This window comes from Anopheles gambiae, chromosome 2, assembly GCF_943734735.2.
Source record: "Anopheles gambiae chromosome 2, idAnoGambNW_F1_1, whole genome shotgun sequence".
In the NCBI taxonomy this organism is placed as follows: Eukaryota; Metazoa; Arthropoda; class Insecta; order Diptera; family Culicidae; genus Anopheles; species Anopheles gambiae.
The window spans coordinates 36,913,025-36,935,431 of NC_064601.1; the positions used below are offsets into that span (position 1 = coordinate 36,913,025).

The 22,407-nt window shown below is 42.8% G+C and overlaps 1 protein-coding gene across 7 annotated transcripts in view; it reads left to right on the forward strand.

Moving 5' to 3' along the window:
- Positions 1–22,407, forward strand: part of LOC1272775 (proteoglycan Cow) — an 83,400-nt gene that overhangs the window by 37,488 nt on the left and 23,505 nt on the right. For 6 of the 7 annotated variants that reach the window (XM_061644291.1, XM_061644292.1, XM_061644293.1 and 3 more), the window contains exons 3-5: positions 13,318–13,429; positions 19,480–19,582; positions 21,809–21,841. In XM_061644291.1, the coding sequence (XP_061500275.1) occupies positions 13,318–13,429; positions 19,480–19,582; positions 21,809–21,841 (248 nt within the window). The remainder of the gene's footprint in view (positions 1–13,317; positions 13,430–19,479; positions 19,583–21,808; positions 21,842–22,407) is intronic. The other variant, XM_061644297.1, reaches the window with a different exon arrangement.

The window sequence follows — 22,407 nt, forward strand, 5'->3', positions numbered from 1 at the left end:
CTGAAATCAAACAAAGCAACGACAAACTAAACAAAAAAAAACCCCTGCACGAGCTCTCTAGACAATAAAACCACAAAACATGACCTCAGTATAACTTCTGCAACTTGTTCCATCTAGAGGGGTTGCTAGAAGTTATGCCACTTTTCACGCTTCAAAACACCCGCGAAATCGGAACGATGAGAGCACCATCGTTCTCGTGTTTTTTTTGTTCTCTCCGCTCAAATACCGCCAACAGCTGCTACACTCTCTTGCGCTTGCAACCAACCAACTTGGTGCCTTCTTGCCACGGAAAATCTTTCCATCTATCTGCGGCGGATAGTGAACAGACTCAGCAGCAATAGAAAGGAACGATAAAAAAACAATAATCTTGAAAGTTGTGCATTTTCTAGCTACCAACACCGCTCCACACCCGCTTCCGGCAGCAAACACTTCTGGCCATCCTTTCCCTTAACCGACGACTGTTTTGTCAGGTTATTGTCGTGACGGTGCCAAATCGTTTCGAATAAAATGCTTGTGATGTTTGCACTGATGCACCACGGCTGTGGCATGACGGCGGATGATCTTCTCTGCGCAGTTGCTGTTTTCTGCAAGACGGAAAGGAGTAGCACTTCTCCACCGCAGAAGGGAAATGTTTTGTGCTGTTTGAGCGTGCAACCGAAAGCAGGTTCTTCACAAACCTTGCCGACCTGAATTGTTTGTGCTATTTGCATTGTGCGCTTTACCGCCTTCTACTGGATGGTCCCGTACTGCCAGCCTGCAGCCGTAAACGTTGCACTTTACGCCGCATAAAATCGTTCCACTGCTTAAAGTACTCAAAACACTGCCCCCCCTCCCCTAGCAACGAGTTTAAGATTTGTCAACCGTACCCAAGCCTAGTTTTCCTCCCCGCAAACGCACTTCACAAAACCGCACCAAACCCCGACCGAAGCGAATTGAAAATTTAAGGGACCGGACCCCTGCTCGGTGTGCTGTCCTAGCTGCTTGTGGAAACCCACATCATCATGAATATTATATTTTACGGGTCCACAGATTAGCAAACGATAGAACACGGAGCGGCATGCAGCCCCCGGGCACGCGTGGTGCCGTGAATGGTGGTGTGGAGTAATTTGATTACGGTGCCTCCGGAACCGTGCTTTCTTTTCGCAAAACGATTGTCCCCAAATTTCCTCGGGACCGAGTGACCGTGGGCGCGGGGACGCTACGGATGCACGCCACAGCGCTCGGGTGAGCTTGCTAGAGATGGCTGTTGCGCTTTTGTTTTGAATGTTGGCATGAAATTTAATTGGATTTTGTCGACTCGGCGGCAGCCACCGCCACCGTGTGTGCCATTTCCGGAAAACGCAAGTACGAAAGATTAACTGCGTGTGTGTGTGAGAGAGGGAGAGAGAGAGAGATACGGAGTGTATAGCTATAGTCCCGATTGTATAGCTAGAAGTTCGTACAGAAATTGCGCAAACAAAACTCTTGGCCCCCGGAACAATCAACCAACCATGTGGCCTTTGCAGGTGACTGGTTGGTTGGTTGTGCTAGATTGCTTCGCGGTACCCGTCGCACTGGTTGTTGTGCTGTTCCTTGAATTTGAGAGAAACAGTTCGCGCCTTTCGTGAATCGGTACGCCATCTGCTTTCCACGAAACCGGCAACAGCTATATTGTGATTTTTTATGTAATTAAGTATAACTCATTTTCCGAGATCTGTCACAGCAAATAACCACACGTGGGACGTACGTGCCATGTGTGTGAGGGGTGGGTGAAGGAAAACTAGCATATCGTTACTCACTAATTTCATTAGAAACATCCGGCTTTCGGGGTTGGATTTCAGCGGAAGGATGCTGCTGAACGGCTGTCGAGATTGAATTTACATTGTTGATTCTTAGTATGTGTCAACATTTACATTTGTGGTTTGAGCAATGGACATCCCGGGGAGTGTGAGTGGTGGAAAGAACTAAACCCTATCCTGTCGATGGCTCAGTGACGGGAATTTAAAGTGCTTCAAGCTTGGGCTGTAACAAGTTAACTTTCTAGCTTGAACAACATCGAATCGTACATTGTAGCGGCCTGCTGCTGCCATCCTGCTACTCCATTACGCCATCACTCGTACGACATCACTTAATTAATTAATCCATACCGTAAAGAACACACCATGACGGCACCGGTTCTGAAGCAACTCAACCCAACTTTCTCTCCCACACAGACACACCCACACCCACATTGTGTTATTTAGAATCTCTTTTTTCTTCTGCTTTCCGAAGCACGTGTTACCCATTCCGGACGCTTCCGGCGAACTGTTACGTTTGTCAATGTCTTATTCCATCGCCTGTTGTTTCTGACACCTTGTGGAATTGTTAGTGCCAATACTTACCCTCCCTCCCTTGCTTCTAAGTTAACGGGTGGGAGGGTAGGTGCGATGGAGAAGCAACAAAAACAAAACGGACAGCAATAAAACCACACTAACCCGTGTACCACAAGCAATGCGAAAGGTAAGCAATGACGGAAGCTTCAGTTCTGCTTCAGCATTAACTAACGGGCAACTAAATGGAACATGCTCGAACGCGACGACCGGCAATGGAAAGCTACACCTTTCGCTTCCGAGAAAAAGAATGACGAGCGCCAGGAATTACGAGCGCGCGCGCGGGCAGCAGCACACTACTACCCACTGGTAGCTTATTTGCGATTTGTTAGCTACACCAACATGTGGTACCACCACTCCCTGTGGCAGACTGGTGGTGGTGTTGACGGTGGTTAAATGTCAGCAACTAGTTGTGTAGTACCGCTAGATGACTCTCCAACTGTGGGTCCGTGGAAAATGGCAATTTAACATGCCCGCCAGTGCGGAAATGTGCGGCAGAACCCCATTTTGTGCGAGGTCCACTCGAGCGACGCAACTTCCACCAGCAAAGAAAAACTCGTTCGCTGTGACATATTGGCAGAATATATGTGCACCAGGCACCAACAGTAAACTCAGGCCGTGCCGGCAAACGGGTGCTTGTTATAATTTCACCTCGATTAAACGCGCCACCACCGGGAGGGGGAAATGCGCGATATTTATAAACCACAGTTTCCATCCACTGCACACAAACCTGAACCACAGCTAAGTGCCAGAGTACAACTTTTACATTCACTCACACATACCCATACATTAAACATACCGAAAAAGGAATCCGGCTTCACAGTGCATAAATTTGTGGAACGCTGGGAGGGGAGAGAAAAAAAAGCATAGCCACATGCATTATGATGCCCATTTGCGGGAATTCCTTTGCTCAGCAATATATTGCATTCACTTTTTTTTTTGTTCAGTCCCCCTTCTAGCTTTGCTTCCGCTAGTGTTGCGCATTTTCCTGTGAAACTGCGGTCACGTATGTGTGTGTGTATGTGGCTATGTGCATTGGATACATTAAAGGATGGAACGTAGGCAGCATATGGTTGATAATGATTTTTAATGACAAAAATCACCGCAGCGTCTCGTTTTCATTCGGCGTCAATTCCGACGATGCGCCAATAATACTTGGCAGTGTGAAAAAGCTTAACATTTATCCATTCCGTTTTGTTTTTCGAATCGATTGAGAATTGCCTTTTGCCGTTGACCTCATACGGGCTGTGCGTTTATTTAATGGTTCGTTAATTTTTGCATTTTTGCAATTAAAAAACAATACAAAAAAGAGATCATTAACGGGAATGGGTTGTCGCATGAAATCAGTTGTACTTATTTTGCAAGTTCCAACAGCTTTATGTAATTACAAGCATTACATTAAAAACCATTTTTGATACATAATTATCCAACAGGTTTTTGAAATACAATAGTTTTGAGCCAAGTTGTAATGAAAGCTTAAAATATCTCAACAGATATTCATGACAGGTTATTTCAGCTGTTGATGTTTATGAAACAACAATTGTATTATCCCTTCATTATGCCTTTTTCTTGTACAGTTGCATGGTTGCATACTGGTTTCTTAAGTAGCAAAGTATAACATAAAGCCCCCAAAACTCCATTACATTGATGTGAATGTGTTATCTTTAAAATGTTAATATTGTTTGCATTGTCTTTAACATGAATTGAGGGTTAGGATGAAAGACATTATGTGAATTTTACAAAAAATCTTACCTAAGCTGTTCTTATCAGCTAATTAATTTTCAAACATTTTGGTTATATTCGTGGTGTTCTAAAACACGACAGATTATCAGCTGGACGGAACAGACATAGCTGCACTTATTTAATTTGCCGTTTTAAAGCATCAACGCGTTACAAAAACCCTAAAAAGCAATACGTTCTGCTCCGGTACAAACCCTCTAACGCTAATGCGATAAATAAAAGAAACTACATTATTCATTCGATGACAACTGTGCCAAACTGCTAGCGATTCTTAATGCCAAACAGCGATGATTAATACTAATCATTTCCATGCGATTTAACTGCGGGATGATTAATGCTCGGTTACTTTCGCGGCGGCGATGATGATGTCATTCGTCAATACGTTCAAGTTATTTCCATTCATCGAAAATGTCTCATCATTTCGAAGCCCATCCGTAGGGTTCTGGTGATTCGATCGATTTCTGAGCTCCGTCGCTGCTATAGACGGCGACCATGCACAGTATGTCCATCACACCGCCATTATACAGCCATTGTTTTCTAAACAATAAACGAACCGATATCTAAATGTGTTATCAAACTTATAGCAACTTCATCGAAGACGCAGAATGTGTGTGGATAAAGCGTATGAGTTTTTTCTCTAACAAACTTTATTCCTCAATACAATCTGTATAGTTTTTTGGTTTTGTTTTATCGCATATGATGATTCCATTAGTGGTGCGAAAAGCAAAAAAGCATTGTTTCAGAAGAACAAAACAAACATTTACCCCACACAATGGCAGACGCTTTTTCTATGTGAGGAAAAGAAATTTCGAGAAATATTCACACCACCCCTCCCGAAGGATCCGTGTAACGCTAGAGGTGCCATCTGCTCCAGAATATCGGGTAGCCCTCGCCACTCTGTACATCGCCAACGCCTCAAACACTAAATATTATGTAATCCGTGTGCGTGGATAAAGAAGCTGTTAGATAATACTTTCTTCTTTTTTTTGGTTAGGAAGAGCAAATCCATCCTCATAAGAAGAAAAAAAATGCAAATCCTATTTCACTTGAGACTATCCCAACGGCGCTATCCTCTCGAGCAAGATTACCCCCGGTCGTCGAGTTTTTTGTTTTGTCTTTCCTTTTCCCAAACTGACATGGCCTTACATTCTGGTGACAGGTTCCACTGTTTTGGTGGCGTCGATGGAATCCACAGCTGACTACGAAGCACCATCGAATGGGCATGTTCGGATGATGCAAAAATGATGATGATGCCACACAGCGGAAAATAACCATTCGCATGCAAAGCCTACCGACCGCCTTCGTGCTTCCTGATCTTTGTTGGCGCAAAGGTCACGCGTGCTGTAGTGTGGCGAAAGATGGACCTCTTGCACACTGAGGGGCTGACAAATAAAACAAACAAACTGTCCTCATCTACATACACGCATCCGCTTGATTCGGCTTACATTGGACATTTTTTGTGACTCTGTTTGGGTAGGATTTGTTGCTTTATGTTTTTAGGTTGCTACGTTTGACTTTCAATTTGGCTGCTTGAATCATCATAATCCCCGGTGCGAGTTCGTTGGGAATTGGCCTGGACTGACGCTCGCGAGGTTTTATTGGAAACAAGCCCTTTTTTGTGTTTGTTTATTTATTTAATATTTTATATAGCTTCGATCTTCTGGTACTGGGTTGTACAAGAATAGATCCTTATTTGCTAAGGCTTGTACTGGGTTTTACAAGAAAAGATTTATACGTCTTTATGATTATCTTTTTTCCATGATCTTTCCAATTCATTAATTCAATGTTACCGAAATGTCTGAAACATAATCTATTCTATTTATCTATGTTACTTCTACCAACGAACGACGTTAGTGTGTCTTTATATCATTGCTTTTGTTTGGCTTTAGTGTTTTCTCGTTTGCACATACATTGTTTATATACTGAGTGAAGCTAAATTGTAAGTGTTACGATGACGTTGAATGGTAAATAATAATAAAAGGATATGTGCATGTTTATGAATTCCTATACTCCCCCATCAACCGAACACCCAACCGAGCCCGGTCACCATAAGAAACAATCTAACGTGACCTTCGTTCTCATTCAGGCCGTGGGTAGAAAGATGCTCTCATGATGTTGTGTGTGTGTTTTTTTTTGCGCTTTTGCGAGCAAATCCTTCCCATTCTTTTCATCGGCACAAACGCCCGTCGGATAAAGGGGGCAGCTGCGACAACAACGCGTCCCTTCGTGACAACGGTTCGCCCGACTCTCATAAATGCGCCAAACGGGGCGCAATTTCGTTCAATTTCTTCACTGTCATTTACATTTTTTACAGTAAAGTGTACTTTTTCTCTTCTTTCGATCACGAGCCTCGAAGGCGTAGCTTGAGCCCGGAGGAGGAGAGCAGGACCAAAGCCAACCCTAATCCATTTTGGCTTAGCTTGCGAGTTGCGTTTTACAGTCCAAAAGCGTTCCTGCGCTGGCCGTAAAGTGTATGTGGCCGGGCAAAGCAGGCGAGCAAGCACACGTCGTTACACCGATCGGTTGGGCGTATCGTTCGAACCCGTGTCGAGCGAAATCGATTTGAAATTTTGCCTCGGAAACCGATTGGGAAGGGGGCTGAGGGGTTTTTGGCTGCGTTGCAGCACGAAACCGGAAGCGCAACTTTCACTTAATCTATGGCGTGTGCATCGTAAACTTTTATTTCACTACCATCAGGTTGGGGCGGTGTTTAAAGAACGCGGGCGCTCGGGTCCGTGGGACGGATTCTGTCCCTTGCGCACCCGACGGTACGTACTTTTCGTGCTGTTTGACGCTGCCGGTCGGATGTGGCCCCTCCCCGTGCCGTATCTTTCCAGCTTCCTTAAGCTACATGATGGGGTTTTAAATGAGGTTTCACATTACACTCGTTTTCTTTTTTATCTTCAGGCGTTCAGCAAACACACACACAGTACAAAAGGGACGGCAAGGAGAAAAAGAAGCGTATACACCGTTACCACGCTAAAACCGCTTCACAGGCAATTTTGCCAAATATCCGGCAAAACATTAAGCTTCCGGCAACCTCACTCTTAGTGCCGATACCGTACAGCGGAAGGCTTGCATCGGTGTAGCCGGGGAGAAAAGCTTTTTTCTGCTTCTTTTTCTACCCTTGATGCTTCCGCCTGCCTCCCGTTCAATTGACGCTGGGACTAAATTTGTGCACAGAGGCTCGTAATAAAGTAATGAAAATTTGGTCGAACGGCTCCCAAAACGCTTGGCACGGATCGAGCGATGCAGCAGCCGGGTGCGTGAATGCGATGGATGGGAATAATTATAAAATTTAAATTTTATTCATGCTCCACCCTCGAGCACACTCGACTTATTAACATTGCCAGTCGGTGAGCGTGTCGTGAGGTACGGGGACGGGGTCGTGTGAACGAGATATGCAAAAAAATAAATAAAGCAAAAATAATCACACAGTGAGTCATCATTGACCGACCGGCCCAAGTGGTGGTACTTGTGCTCCGACGAACAATCCTCCCCAAACGCCCTCCCTTTGGTGGATATTTAATTACATTGTCCTTTCATTTTTACATTGCCCCAAACTGTGTGTGTCTTTGTGAGTGTGTGTTTGCAACGGTTTACACTTGTTTGCATAGAAGCGCGTAATGTTCAGTGCGCAACAGCAACAACGCAACAAAAAAACCGTAGAAGACAGCAATTTTGAATTTTACTCTTTAACGCAAATGGAATGTCAGCGAGAACCCAGAAGCAGTTTTTGCTCGTTTTTCTCTTTCGCTTGTGTTGTTTGATTGACTTTGAAATTGCGTTCATTCATTTACTGTTGATGCTCGAATACGGATGATGGTAATACATTGGAATTAACTTATTCATACTCTTAAAAGTCAACCGGGTGTAGAAGCCGAAGCCGTCCGTGAAGAGATATTTTGAATGTTTCTGTTGCATTTAACTACGAGTGGCATGAGGCTTAAATACGAGCGGCATCGCAATAAGTATCAAGTTTTCACGTTAAACAACAAGGTTTTTTTCATCTCTATTTCGTCGGACTAAATCGGCCATCAAGTGATGAAAGCGATTACCTGTTCTAATTCCCGCTACGGAGTAACACGCTGTGCAGATTTTATTTTTTACAAGCGCATGTATCTCACTTCACTAAATCACTACACGACCAATCGAGTGGACGTTAAGTGGATGCTATTTACTTACACTCTTCCGCACTGCATCTGACACTGATACCTTGCAGAGTGTTCGTTTGGTTTTTGTTGCTATTTCTTGTCGGACAGAGCACACCTGACTAACCTGTTTCAATTGCCCTGCTGTCGTTGTTATATGATGAAGCTCTCTCAGCGTGTGTGTGTTTTTACAGTCCTTTTTCCTTTTTTTAACCGATTTTCTAACGCTATGTACGCGACCAGACAAAAAAAAACGTTTTAAATGAAAAACAATTTTGTACCGCGTGACATCTGCTTCTACCTTTTTTTACTGCTTGTAATTGATCCACTACCTGCATGAAAGGCTAGGTAACAGCATCCGAAGCAGCGCAAACTTTTGAACGGTGTGTGTGTGGACAAAGGATATAGATATATCGTTTTTTTTTTGTTCTTGTTCTACCATTTGGTACCAACTGCATGCCGACCGTTGCAAGTCACCAGTGTTACCATGGAGTGGAATGTCATACGCCGTGGCTTCCACCAACGCTTTCCACACGCTTGAAAGCAGCAATGTGGTACAAAAACAAAACACGACGAGCGTGGGCTGAAGAGCCCGTCATGGTGATAGGTGGACTGTTCGTTTCAGTAGATTCTTCAATACTGCGAGATGCTGATTGTGAGCATTGTCACCGGTGTTCGCTGCATCGTTTAAGAGTGTTCTAGCTGTGCACGATTAGTTGTTCATGTTCCATTTCAAACAGTGTCAGTTTAACAAAATCCAACAAAAAATCCAACACTTTTTTAAAAATAGTATCAAGGCTAGATATATGGCTTTTTAGGCCAAACTTTTAACAGAAGAACCATAAATTGGTTCGTTACTTCATTTAACTACATCATATATGCTTGCAGAAACTGGTGCTGGGACAAGCAACACCAGTTACTTACCCGTTCTACCGAAGATATCGTTTAAGCTAAACATGGAATGAACCTTACCCACTGCACACAGACACACGAATGCATCCATAGGTGGGCACGGTAAATATGTATCTTTCGATGGCGTATGATGGCGTACATGGCGTACAGGGCGAAGGAAATTTACTTTAATTGCATTAAATGATCAAGCCCCGGTCCAACACCCCGCGGGCGCTCCCTTGGTCCATATTGCAATTGGATTAGACGCTATCCGTGTGTTCGTGTGTGTGTGTGTGTGTGTTAGGTAGAGAGTGTTGCAGCCCTGTGTTGCCCACGAAACCACCGTGCTCGATATAATTGAAGACAAACATAACACCACACCAGCTAAGAACCCGTGCGTCCCTAATGAAGTTACCATTTGTGGCAGCTTTTCCTGCTCCAGTGTGTTGCGGACACCGCCCCCCCCCCCCTCGACCGTTCTCGAATGATGGTGATAAAGCTTCTGTGCCGGTGTGCCTGTTCGTAACACCATTTGTTAATGGGTTTGCGCTTGTAACACACCAACGGCCGCAGCTTTCGGTACACAACACGCGCCGCTTCCCTCGTGTGCCGCCGCATCCTGTGTCAACAGTGGGCCTGACGATGACAACAGACTTGGAACCAATTGGCTGATGGAAGGAATTAGCGAGAGCCTACCCCATGAGACAATAATAATGCTGCCACACCATTAGCATGCCCCATTTAGCTGATGTGTAGTACTAGTGGAGGTTCACCGTTTTGACTTGATTTCTGGTGCAGAGGAAGTAAATTCCTTTCAGGAATAGTGAAATTCCTAAAAGGTCTTATTTAAGACAAGAGCTTTTATTAAAGGTCACCTTCCATGCTCTACTAACATAGACAACCACACAAACAATAAATACTGAAATGAAAAATGGCAATCCCTTTCCCACCTTGCAAGCCAAAGGTATTCCTTTATTGTAGCCAAATTCCGCCAGATTTTGCAAATAATTGCTTTTGCCGGTGCGAGCATAATTCTCGGACATCAAAAGCTAGCTCTGACCACTCTGAGCCACTTTTCGGCTTTTGTAATCCTTGATAACATTTTAAATGGAAGGAAAATAATGTCACTGGATAATCTCCACCCACTGGAGAGAAGAGCGGACGGCAAACGAAAAAAAAAAACAAAACAAAACGAAATCAACACGTAATACAACATCCTTTGCAATTTGGCTGGGCGGCCAGCTTGCTCCGAGCTCAATTTATTTAATCTCTTCCCAAGCCGTCCTTGGCTGTTACACGCTATGTCGTGCTGCTTTCATCGACCGGTTTAACACTGACTGCTTCTGACGTACTGCGCAGAGCGTTTAATCATTTATCTTCATACCGCTCGCCAACGGTGTAACAGAAGCTTTTAGCGGTCCAAATGATCAACTGCTTCTAGCTGGGCAGCGTGTGGCCACGAGGCTAACGTTGGAATTTCGAGACAAATATTCCATTTGTCCAAAGCAACCCTCCATTCTATCCTCACGCAAGCAGCGAAATATTTCTCCACTAATGGTTTAATAAATTGTGCATCTTTAAATAATTCGTGGAATATTTCTACCAAGAAGGCAAGCCCAGTAATCGAGGTAGCAATTAGTTTTAGTTTACGGGGTACAAATATCTGCTGCTTAATCAAACATTCTCTGTCTGTACCTTTTTTTTCTAATCATGGTTTGATGGTTGTTTCGATACCGTACCTTTTTTGGTGCTTATTCGTTCTCCGGTCGATTCGTTTGCGAAGAAAAAAGCATTAGTTGTGTACCGTTCGGCAATGATTTATGATTTTCGTGGGTCAAAAGGGAAATTGGGAAACGCTCGTAAATTATCGTCGCATGCCGCCAAAGTTACCAGGACCAGCTATAGATGATGGTGAGATGTAAATGTGTGTTGCAGTCACCATGATGCTTCAATTTCAACAACAAATGCCACTGGTGTTTGATTGCTTGAGTTTCAATCCGAATTTGATTGTGAAAAGTTAACATATTTGGTTTTTAGAAGTGAATTTCATAAGCAGGAAGCTCAACATCATGGCATCAAAACAACAAGGTTTGACAGAGCAAACAACAGAGCAGCAACACATCATAAAACCTTAGTCTTTGTTTTAATTTTCTGTCCGTCTTTCTTATAATAATGTAATCAATGTCTTCCCTTTGCTATCATAAAACCTTTCCCGATAATATTTTACCGTTTAATGATCCAATTATGCTACGCTGATGATTCCACAGTATGGCGCAACGTTCACACCATACACCAGCTGTCCACAGGTCCATGATTTTGTCCTCATGGTTTACCCACTGCCACCACCCGTCTTGAATTAAACTTATTATTTTCATATCTGTTTGATTTTGCAATACTGCCTAGCACAAGAGGTTCTTATGTGATCTTTAGCTAGTAAAAGGTCAACTTTGCACCACACACCTTCCAGTCAGTAAATTGAATTGTCTTTTTTCTTTTGTTTTATCGATTTCCGGTCACACTTATTCGGTAGATTTTATACTGCCATCTACCCTTGGGGGATCGCGCAACTCAATAGCAATTATGATTAATATCCATTTCACTATATTCGTATAATTTCAATAAGCGTACCCTTGCCCCAGCTGTTACCGGCGTTTGGGGTTGAAAAACGGCTCCTCACCCGGCAGCTTGCTATTAATGGGCGTTATTATTTAGCCCGAGCATAAATCAATTGGATATTAATTTTTAATTTCCCATCCGTGAGAATTACCACGACAAGGGGGGGGGGGGGGTGCTTGAAATTCGTACGATCATACTATGATGATGGTGCTGTGTACGAGCTCTGTGCGAGCTCGATCGAGGCGAGCTTTGACAAATTACCCGGCCGCACATAATGACTATTGACGTGTAATTATTTACATCATTAGCACTTCGGTTTTATCTGCACTTTACGACCATGAGCGAGCGCTTTCCTGCCTGGTATTGAATTATTTTTACCGAAACGTAACGTTCATAAATTATTTTTCAATGTATGAAGTGTTTATTTGAAGTCGTCACATCTTGGATATCTCTGATGTTTGAAGTTCGATGTTTGATAACCGATTGTTTATGGCTTAGTTGGTACATCAATGCACAAAAAAAGCTTTCCGTTGGCATTCTTTCAGTATAATTCAATTCTCAGTGCCGGTAACTTCTATTGATCTTGAAAAAAACATGGATCCTTTTCACCGGTTTTCTTCCATTTAAAATAAATTGTACTTCGCAGCTCTTATTAAGCTTCATTTGCAGTTACAGTTCTGCATTTGTGTGTGTTTTTTTGTCAATTTTCCCTAAGCTTCTTACTACATACACATTCCGCGGAAGTGAAATAAACCATTTAATGTACAATTGACGTTTCACAAGATGAAGCCAAGCGCTTTGGCAGCAAAAAAAAAACAAATTCACCCACAAAGAATGTGAAATTGGTACAAGTGCTGCTCACAAAGGCAACCCAAGAGTGGCACACAGGATCTTATGCTGAGCATTTCATTCGGAAAAATTCACAATTTCCTGATTCGTTGCCTTTCATCTACTTTGCCCGCGTTTTACTGAACTTCGTTTGCATGGTTGAAGTTTTGTGAGTGAAATAAAAAAAACCGCTCACAGAATGTTCTTGGGAAAGCGGAAAAAATGATTAAGTCAATGGTCAAGTACGGGAAAAAGGCGGCAAACCAGTCCCACTTCCGACGCCGGTCAAATGCCACGGAATGTACGTTGCGATAATTTTTTTCTCTCTCTCTTCTCCCAAAAGGCCCGTTGCGAGCTGTAAAATGAACATTTCTGACCGAGACCGGTTCAGTTGGAATCTTTCTATTTTTTGCAACCTATCACTGCGTTGGAGTCGCGGGTCTGTCATGAAAGTTAGTTGTGTGAATACTTTCACATTTCGGTGGGGATGGAATGTTGAATTAACGAATCGTTTGTTTTCCGTTCTATCGTTCAAAGACTAATTTTATGCCATTTGTTGAGTCTGTTTTTCGATTGCTTTTTCTGCCTTCTAAATTACAGGTATAGTTCTTAAATTTTTCAGTGAAATGATAAAATTACTCAAATAAAACACTTTAATCAACGTCACAATAAAGTGCTACAGTTTGAGCGATAACGTAAGAACGCTTCAATTAATGCCGTTTGTGTTGGTCTCATCTTTGCAGGACGATAAGAGCAGTCAACAACAGCCGCTGGACTCTGGACTCTCCATGCAGATGAAGCAAGATCAACAGCAGATGATTCCGGAAAAGAAAAAGTGGATTCACGACCCTTCAAGTAAGTGTTACGAGTATTCGAGAATCTTCATGACATTTTTCAAAGATTCGATGAATTTGTTTAATGATTAAAACAAAATTAAACATAAATAAACTATATTAGCGATGAAAGCTTAAAGTGGAATGAAACCAACATTTTATGAAAGCATATTTCTGCTCACGGTTTTCTAGAACTTCGTGCACCATTTTAATCCGCTTATGAATCGATCGCTATTGTAACCGTGTTTCGAAAGTTCTCCAGACTGGAGGGGTATCGGCGAGGGAAAGAAGTTAAGCTGTGTTAATTATAGCACTAATGCTTCAGCAAAGTAATTATGCTTTGATCCTTTTAGAATGGTTGTTAAAATCGGCTTCAATGTGGTTTTAAGCAAAAAACAAACGGACAATGGGTCGGTCTGTAAAAAGCGTAGAATTGTGTCATTTTTCCAAGAATTAACCATAAAAGATATTAAATTGATCTAATTTTGGTTCAAAAAACCCATACCAAAAATGAGCAAAGCGAATGTTGGTTAGAATAATCACAACCTACCCACGAAATGAATAATTATAGCATTACTCTACTTGCCGCTTGATATCTGCGGTTTTTAATCTGACAATTCCCCCTTCATTAAAAGGAATTACTCGATTATAATTACAGTGAGTAATTATTGGTTTATTTCAAATTTGCTCAGTGATATTCTATAGTTTTAATTATTGATCCGTAATTAGCATCCACACATCATAATTATTGATATCGTTCTTTATGATGTTTTAGCCAGATACGAGCCAGAGTAATGTATTAAATATTGCTTGTACCCTGATGCCAACTCAACTGATCTTATAAGGTTGCTGAAATGCGTCTGCGAGAACTCTTTAAAGTTAATGTCAAACGAGTGGCGCTGTCATTTGCTGCAAGTAAGGGCTTTGAAAACTTTTCCTTCCTGATATTTGCGCTGTTTAAATCGTGCCTTTTTATCCTTTATCCTGTCCATGACATACATACACACGCATTAGACAACACAAGACAAGCAGTGTGTGATTTGTAAACGGGCTGCACAAAACGTAACAAAAAAGCACACACAAAACAGCTAAAAGCATTCCTGTCCCTGGCCTCAGTTACTCACTCTTGGCCCACTGCAGCTTACTGGAAGTAATGCAATGTGGATGCCACGGTTCCCCGGTTTTCCTGCAGGGCAAACTTCAGCATAACTTAGACACTTCACTGCATTGTACAGTGTGATTGTTGCTAAGAACATGGAACAATATGTACTGCATGCTATTTCGAGCGAACCTCACGCCCTCTCTACAGGGAACAAGCAAGAGCAAGCGATGCATTTGGCCCCGTGCATAACCATGTTCAACTGAACCTCTCTGTGTATGTGTCTGCGACGGTGTAAAACTTGAACACACATGCATATGTACATCCTTTCCGGTGCACATCACAGGAGTGTCGTAAAATCAAAACTCAACAAGCAGAACCATACGCAGAGCTGCTGACGGAGCGCTTGCCGGGCAACAAAGTTGCGCCAAATTATCCACCAGAGTGTACTGGAAACTCGCTGGAATGGGTTTACTCCAGAACGCCCGCCCGAGTTGAGCGCAGTATCAGGATTCTAATGGAATAGGGTGTACGGCTACGCGACACACAGAATCACGATGCTGTTTTTGTTTTTATCATTGACCCAATCCCCTTAAACGACTCCAATGAAACTTACATCAGGGTTAAAACATGATAACTTGGAATGGAGGCGAACGGGGCAATTTTACAATACACTGATGAGCGTCGTTGCATTTTGGAGCGGTCGTTTTGTTAGAGAGGGAATTAATATCTTCCCAAACCACTATTGTCCTGTGGGTCCCATTTAACGCTTGCAGCTCAAATGGTAGCATTAAATTTATCGTTCGATGCTCATGTAGCCGCGAAACCGACTGATTAATGTGCTGTACAAGCCAGATTAACCTATACTGTGTTTGTTTGTAGGATGTTTTGATTAACATCGTATTATTTAGCTTTTACCCAACCCCCTGTAAGTGTGCATAGACATTAAGACTATCCCTTTCGAAAACGTAGTACATCCAGCTGAGTTATCCAATTCTAAAAGATGTTAAAAATAGACTCCAACACAATGATTTTAAACTGAACTCGAGCATACGATAGCAACACCCACACAGTCAGTCAGGTTAGTGCCCATTCGTTGCTCCAAGCAGGAGGGAGTAGTATGCAAAGATGCCGCCTGTTGCCAACCGTCGCATTCGGTCGCATACGACTGTACGTCCTGCCTGCATCAACTACTAAGTTCTTGTTAGCACATCTTCCCTCTCGGTCGGTCACCACCTTGCCGGTTCGTTTTGTCGGCGGAGGTTATAAATTTGCGAGATAAATATGGTTATTATGTAACGTTATTGCATCTTCGGTACGAATGTGCAATGACGCAAAACGCTTACTGTGCTCGGCGCTCGATGAAGCAACACACCCCCGGAATGGCATGTAGACAGAGCGTGTCCTTGCTGTCTCTGGTATCGCTATCTAGAGGATATTAATACCTGTGACCCAGCGGAGCAAGATGTTTCACAGACACTGCTATGGACGGTAGAGTTTCTTGGAAAACGTTCCAACTGACTAGTCGCCGTTCGTTACTCACACGGTGTCCCAATGATAGACGATCAAGCTGCCGGCCTGCTCGGTGGATATTGATTATCGTGCGGACAAACATAACCGTAGCAAACCGGCGAGTTGATCGTGTTCCGGAATAAACACCACCCAGAGGCACAGAACCCCGCGTATAAGCGTACTCGATACCCAGAGTGAACATTAGAGCAGCCCTAACTGGGTTACATTCTATCGATGCACCCTGTTGCGATGCGTTGCGTTGTGGGGCGCATGAATTAAGGCACTTTCGGCACTCCATATTTCATGCCTCCGTTCCGCCACGCCGTGTCAAGTCAGCGAGTTAAGGCAGCAAAAGTTTCTGCATAATTCTTTCCGGATGGATGCGGATAACAGTGCGCGGAACGGTTCTGCATCCCTCGTGCAGTGTTACTGCATCTGTTGCCAATGCGCTGCGTGGTTTTTCGTCCCCGTTGCCATGAACATTATTCGGAAGTATTGGGTGAAATTTACGAGATCATTTTCAACTTTTCTCTTCCGTTCTCGTTTAGCTCGTCGCTCGCTGCAACTCTGTCACGCGCCCTTGCACCATTGCAATTGCCCCCGTTCGCGCCATGCTCATACAAACTTGCTTGCTCTACTTTAAAAGAAATGCTTTACTGTAGCTTCACATTGCTGGAACAACTCATCACCGACCCCTCGTTTTGCCAGCTGCGAAAGTTTGTCAGCGAGTTGAGTTTCCTTTCGGGAGTGAACGAAAGTTAAACGTGACTCGAGTGATCGGTTAAAAGCGGGTGCGTTCAATTTAAAGATGTTGACGTTAACATCATATCGCAAGTTTAGTTTTGGGTTAAAAACAAATCAGTTTTTTTTATTTATTTCTATTTGAGCTTTGCTTAGCAACTACAAGCCAACGACCGTTCCCAAGCATAACAACCAATCCGAAGGTTTTTTTTGCGACAACTTATCAAATCAGCATTAGCAATAGCATCCACGTTTTCCAATAACCCTGTCACTGTGCAGGGACAAGCTCAGCAACCGTCAGTGATGTCATTGTTTTGCCCTGTGTCCCATGTGTTCATTGTTCTTCCATCTTTAGATGTTTTCGCCAAGCTCGATCCTATGGCACTGGCTTAACTCAAATTGAAATGCTCGTGCCACCTCTTCGTATCAATTTTCATTCGTCAAAACCCCCCGCCTAACGGTGGACAGCAGAAAGAAAAGCACCGAGGCAACTTGCGCCAGGGAGCGCTTTCCCACGCTGGAATCCATTCCCTCCCAGACGGTCACCGAGGCATCCCAAACTCATCTGCATGTTCGCGGTTATTATGAATAAATTTACATAATACCACCAGCCGCGTCGTCCCAAATGCACTGCCAGCACTGGCACCCAATCGCACCTTTAAACTAAGCCACCACCAGGCAGTGGCAGTGCAGAACCGTTAGTTAGGGTGTTCGGTGTCGGTCGTCAATTTCATCGGGTGAAGCCGGTAGAAACTGACACAATCATGATGGCCCCCATTTCTGTGAACCACAAACGGTGTCGCGAACGGTGCGAACGGTGCGCCGGTGCCCAGTGTGTCTGACCTTGAATGTGTGCCGTGCAAGGACGGGGACATCTGGGGGAGCAAATTAAAACTAGCCCAGAATGGCTCAAATGGCACAGAACAGAAATAACAATGCGATAGAGTAGGTGTGCTCCGGGACACGGGCTTAGTATGTCGCTTTTGGTTTTGGGTTTGTTGTAGTGTGAACGAAACATAACCTTGCAGCAACGGTTCATCGAGCAAATGGCAGCGTACGGTGTGAATGGTTTCAGCGGGAGTGAATGGAAAAGCACAACAAAAAGTAGAACCTAATATCATCTGTTTCTTTGACACAGGTTGCACAGCGGAAAGTAAGAAATCCGAACGAACAAGTCTTTTACTTCCATTTCCAATGAGCTCAAGGATTTTTTTTATAGTTACTCATGCTATTGAAATGAAGTCATGAAACAAAAACAAATACAGTGAAATCTCTTAAAGGTGAATTTTCAATTTTACAGTTTTTGTTTGTAATTCAACATTTTACAGTTTTTGAAATACATTGAAAAATCCCAAAATGTTTCCGCCACATGTTCATAAACCCGGGCTACAGGGAGACATTCATCTTGAAGATGTATGTATGTATGGAATATGACGGGACCGTCAAAGTGTTCATCGTAAAGAAACATTTCAACTTGAAGAGACTACATCTTAGAGAGACAGATGCAAACAAACCATTCGCGATTGTAATCACATTCCAGGCAGGTTCTTTAATTCGTCAACATAACGACTACACTGCGCGTGCTATCATATTGTTTGCATTTAATGATGGATATTATAAAACAATACTCCTGACCTCATAATGCACAAACCAAGCTAAGTATGTACTTCGTATTAATAAGGCTTAGTGTAACTGCACCACAATCTATTCCGTCAGGTTTGATGTCCCGTTGGGTGAAATGAGAAAGCATGTTGATTGCTCATAGCTCCTGATATCTGCAAAGCACTAATATGTACAAACATGCAAGCTGTATGATTGTGGGGATAAACGCTTACACTACCGCTCACGTTTCTAATAAGTAAATCAACAGCCCTGTTCATGATTAACTATGCCATAACTACTCGAGCTCTGTTGCAAGATATCTGCAAGTGAAAACAGCAGTTCGAGGAACCATGCTGTAGCAGCACGAGTGAAGCTGAATTCTACGGGTTAAATAGTTGTACACTATTCTGATTCTTCTATTTATCTCTGACAGCATGATGCACCAGGCGTACCACCAAGCAATTCGTTGCATCAAAGGGTAGTTCGCTTATACGCTCTGTGTGTGAGTGTGTGTGTTTAATTTTCCCAGTCCAACCTTCCATTTGCTCTGCCCCTACTACGCTGGAAGCAGCAGTGCCGTACGGTAATGAATAGCACAGAATGGCATTTTATTTTTCCCCATTAAAAGAGGAAGAGAAGCATAAAATATACCTTCCACTTTGCAAAACCGTACATCACCCCGGCAACGAATGATCTGCCTTTACTGCGCTTCTGCAAGCGCACAGCACTGTCACCGGGTTCAGCTTGTCAACCTGCTCTACGCTTCGTAAGCAGCATGAATATTTCATCTCACATCAATGTACGACCGTACTGCTGGAACGTTTTCATTCGACCCGACCCGGCGTAAAGTCGTTGCGGCTAATGATATGGTACAGAAGCGTCCAAGGGCCAAGGGTAGGTTCGTCACAGAGACACACAACCCCCGGTCGGTACGGGTGCTCTTGTCTATCTTGTGCCCAGTGCGAAGCCCAGGTTCAGTGGGCCTCCACCATCTGCACGGGGAAAGCCTCCCGCCGGGAAATACGAATCGACACCTCTGGGCGTGCGACACACCAGTTCATAAAATGGCGGATATTTCTCATTCGACTCTCCATTCTCTGCTCCCTCTTCCCACACAGGTGATCTCTGCAAACCGCTCAACTGCAAGAAGAAAGAGCTCTGCCTGCTGGAGGACGCGTACACGGCTGTCTGCGTTTCGAAGAAGGAACTCCACAAGAACAAGTAAGTACTTGCGCGTTTTGTCGGTGCACGCAACCTTGAGTTTGGGTTTTGGCCCTTTGTGTGTGTTTGGCCCGGACCCTCCTTCTGCACATTGTGCGCCCTGTCAGCCTCCTACCAACCTGCCTTCCCAAAGACTTCAGTTTGCTGTGGGTTTGCTATTGTTATTGTTGTGTGTACATTGTACGTTCGTTGTGCGTTTACTTTCACTCGACATGTTCAGTTTCAGTTATACTTTAGCCCTCTTCCACCTTTCCCTAACTACTAAGAATGAGTGAAAAGTATAACCTCCCCCAACCACGCCGTTGCAAAAGAAACTCTCTCTTCTGTGCTGCTGTCGCAGGTCGTGAAAAGCCTTCCATTTTTTTCCTACCGTACCAGCGTGTCCTGGGCATGATTGTGAGGCCTTATTTGCTACAAGCAACAGCAAAAAAACGCTTCCTTTCCCACACTTCCTATCGTAGCTCACCGGCTCTTCGCATTGTTCCCTAACATTTTTAAAGCGCGCAAGCTGCCACCTGGTGATTTTGCGTTGCGGTTTTCTGTTTCCGCTGTGCTATGTCGTACATACTACGATTGCAATGTTTTCCATTTTACATTCACAATCGCATACAACGAACTCTCTTAACCTTAAACCAAATCCGTTTGAATTTTTCCACACCGAAGCTCTGCCCATGTGTTTGCGTAAATTTATGGATGGAGCTGAACAAAATTCAGGCAAATGGCAACGACAAAAAAAATCTATTACGCATTTTTGTTCTCCATTCTTCTTGTTTTCTAACATTTGTGCACCATTTGTAAATAGAAAACAAAACAACGACAACAACAAAAAAGCTTTTCCAAGCACTCTCACCTGGAAAAAGCTTTACTGGTACAATGTAATGTGTTTCCATGTCGCTTATTGTGTGTTGTTGCTATTACTTGTTCTTGCTAACTTTGACAGCACTCTGCTGTGCTTGGGTCCTGCTGTGAATTGCTCATTTTTTTTCTGAGACTAAGCAATTCGTTTTTCAATTAAGTGACAACAAACTATGTAACCATGCGCTCGGGCGTAGCTTTGTACAATCTGTTTGAAATGTGTATGTATATGGATGGGTGTTTTTTTTTTTTGTTCCAAAATAATTCTGCAAACTATTACAACTTCATGAGTCAAAATGACAAGAGCACAAATTACTTTCATACTACGGCGACCAAAGCAAACTTTGTTGTGTAAGTTCTAGGTTAGTTTTTGTATGCTGTTTCACCCAGGTAAACCTCGAAACAGTTTAGCTTTTCAACCAATACACAAAATTTCAAAAAAAAGAAAGACAGAAACAATTAACGAACATCTGCAGCTGTAGCCCATACACAACCTCGCCCAGTTGGACAAAGTTAAATGGGAATTATTATATATGGTACTAGCGTCAGCGCACCTACACCTGCCATGTCCTGCTTTATTTATGCTGCGCGATACCATTCCACAGATTGGTAAGGGCCGTGTCAGCGACACCAACCACGAAGCCATAAATTCAATTTTCAATTCCAAAAGGCGACTTTGAAAACAACAAACAACTGAAACCTGATTACAGCTTCACAGGGACTAATCTTAACGGCGGTACACACAGCAGGACGGCTGTTTGGCGGTGTTCGGTTTGCATAATTTGGCACGCTCCCTCCCTCGGTGAGTCACTGTCACCTTAGCTGCACTAGTAGTTAACTCTGGTGAAGATGAAAGAAAGCGAATCTTCGGAACGCGCAAATGCAAATGAGCGACACAGCAAACCGGACACTGATTGAGTTTCTGTTGGTTTGAAGAGTGTTTCAAAGTTGTGTGTGTGTGTTTTTTTTTTTGTTTCAAAGTGAAAGCGTAAATGGAGACGATGAGCAAAAAAAAAGCTTTTGAAGCGTTGTTAATTTTTTACTTATGTGTTCGTTTTGTACCATTACTCAGACGGCAATATGAGTATCATACACGAGAGCTGCTAAGATTTAAAATATTTGAAATGAAATTGTACGTAAAATTACGGACTGGGAAATTGTTAACTCGTCTGCATTGAGATTGAGATTTGCATTTTAAAACAAATCATGGATACATGATAGTCTAAGTATCCTCAATTAAATTGTAAGACCTCTTCTCACCCTCTTCTCGTTCTTTGTCCCCTCTGAACACACACACAAAACTGTGCTCCTATGTATGCGTGTGTTTCCACTTTCTCTATCAAAATATTCTTTTTTCTTTTGTTCTTACAGATTCATCAGCAGCTACAATTCACTTGCAAACAGGTGCAACCCTCTAAATATCTATTCTGTGTAGTTTCTTTGCATGTGCATTTACGTTTTGCGACATTTGTGTGTGCATGTATTGTTGTGTTATAAAACTATTGGAGAACATGTACTATTGTGTGTTGAGCACGTGTTTAATACATTTTTATAATTCACAACTGTATTACAATATAAGCTACTTTCACAATTTTAAAAATCCATTTTCAATAGTGTAATTATTTTTATTACTAGATTATACGATTTTTGAAGTAATTACTTTATTAATCAATCGCTTAATCAACTCATAACTGTTGTTGCAAACAATAATAAAATCCTTCTGGCGACATTTTATAGACCAATTGCTTCTATTTTCATCCTTTATTATATTTTAAAAAATAATTCGTTTTTTACAAGCCTACATTGCAATTTTATACATCGTTTTAGTATTAACTAACTATACTAGCACATTTTTTACTGAGAGTTGTTTAGGTGAAACAGTTATTATTTCAGGCATATTTGATCATTTATAAAAAGCCAAAAGCTCCACAGGATGATTCTATGTTGAACCAACTGTTTTGTCTTTCATG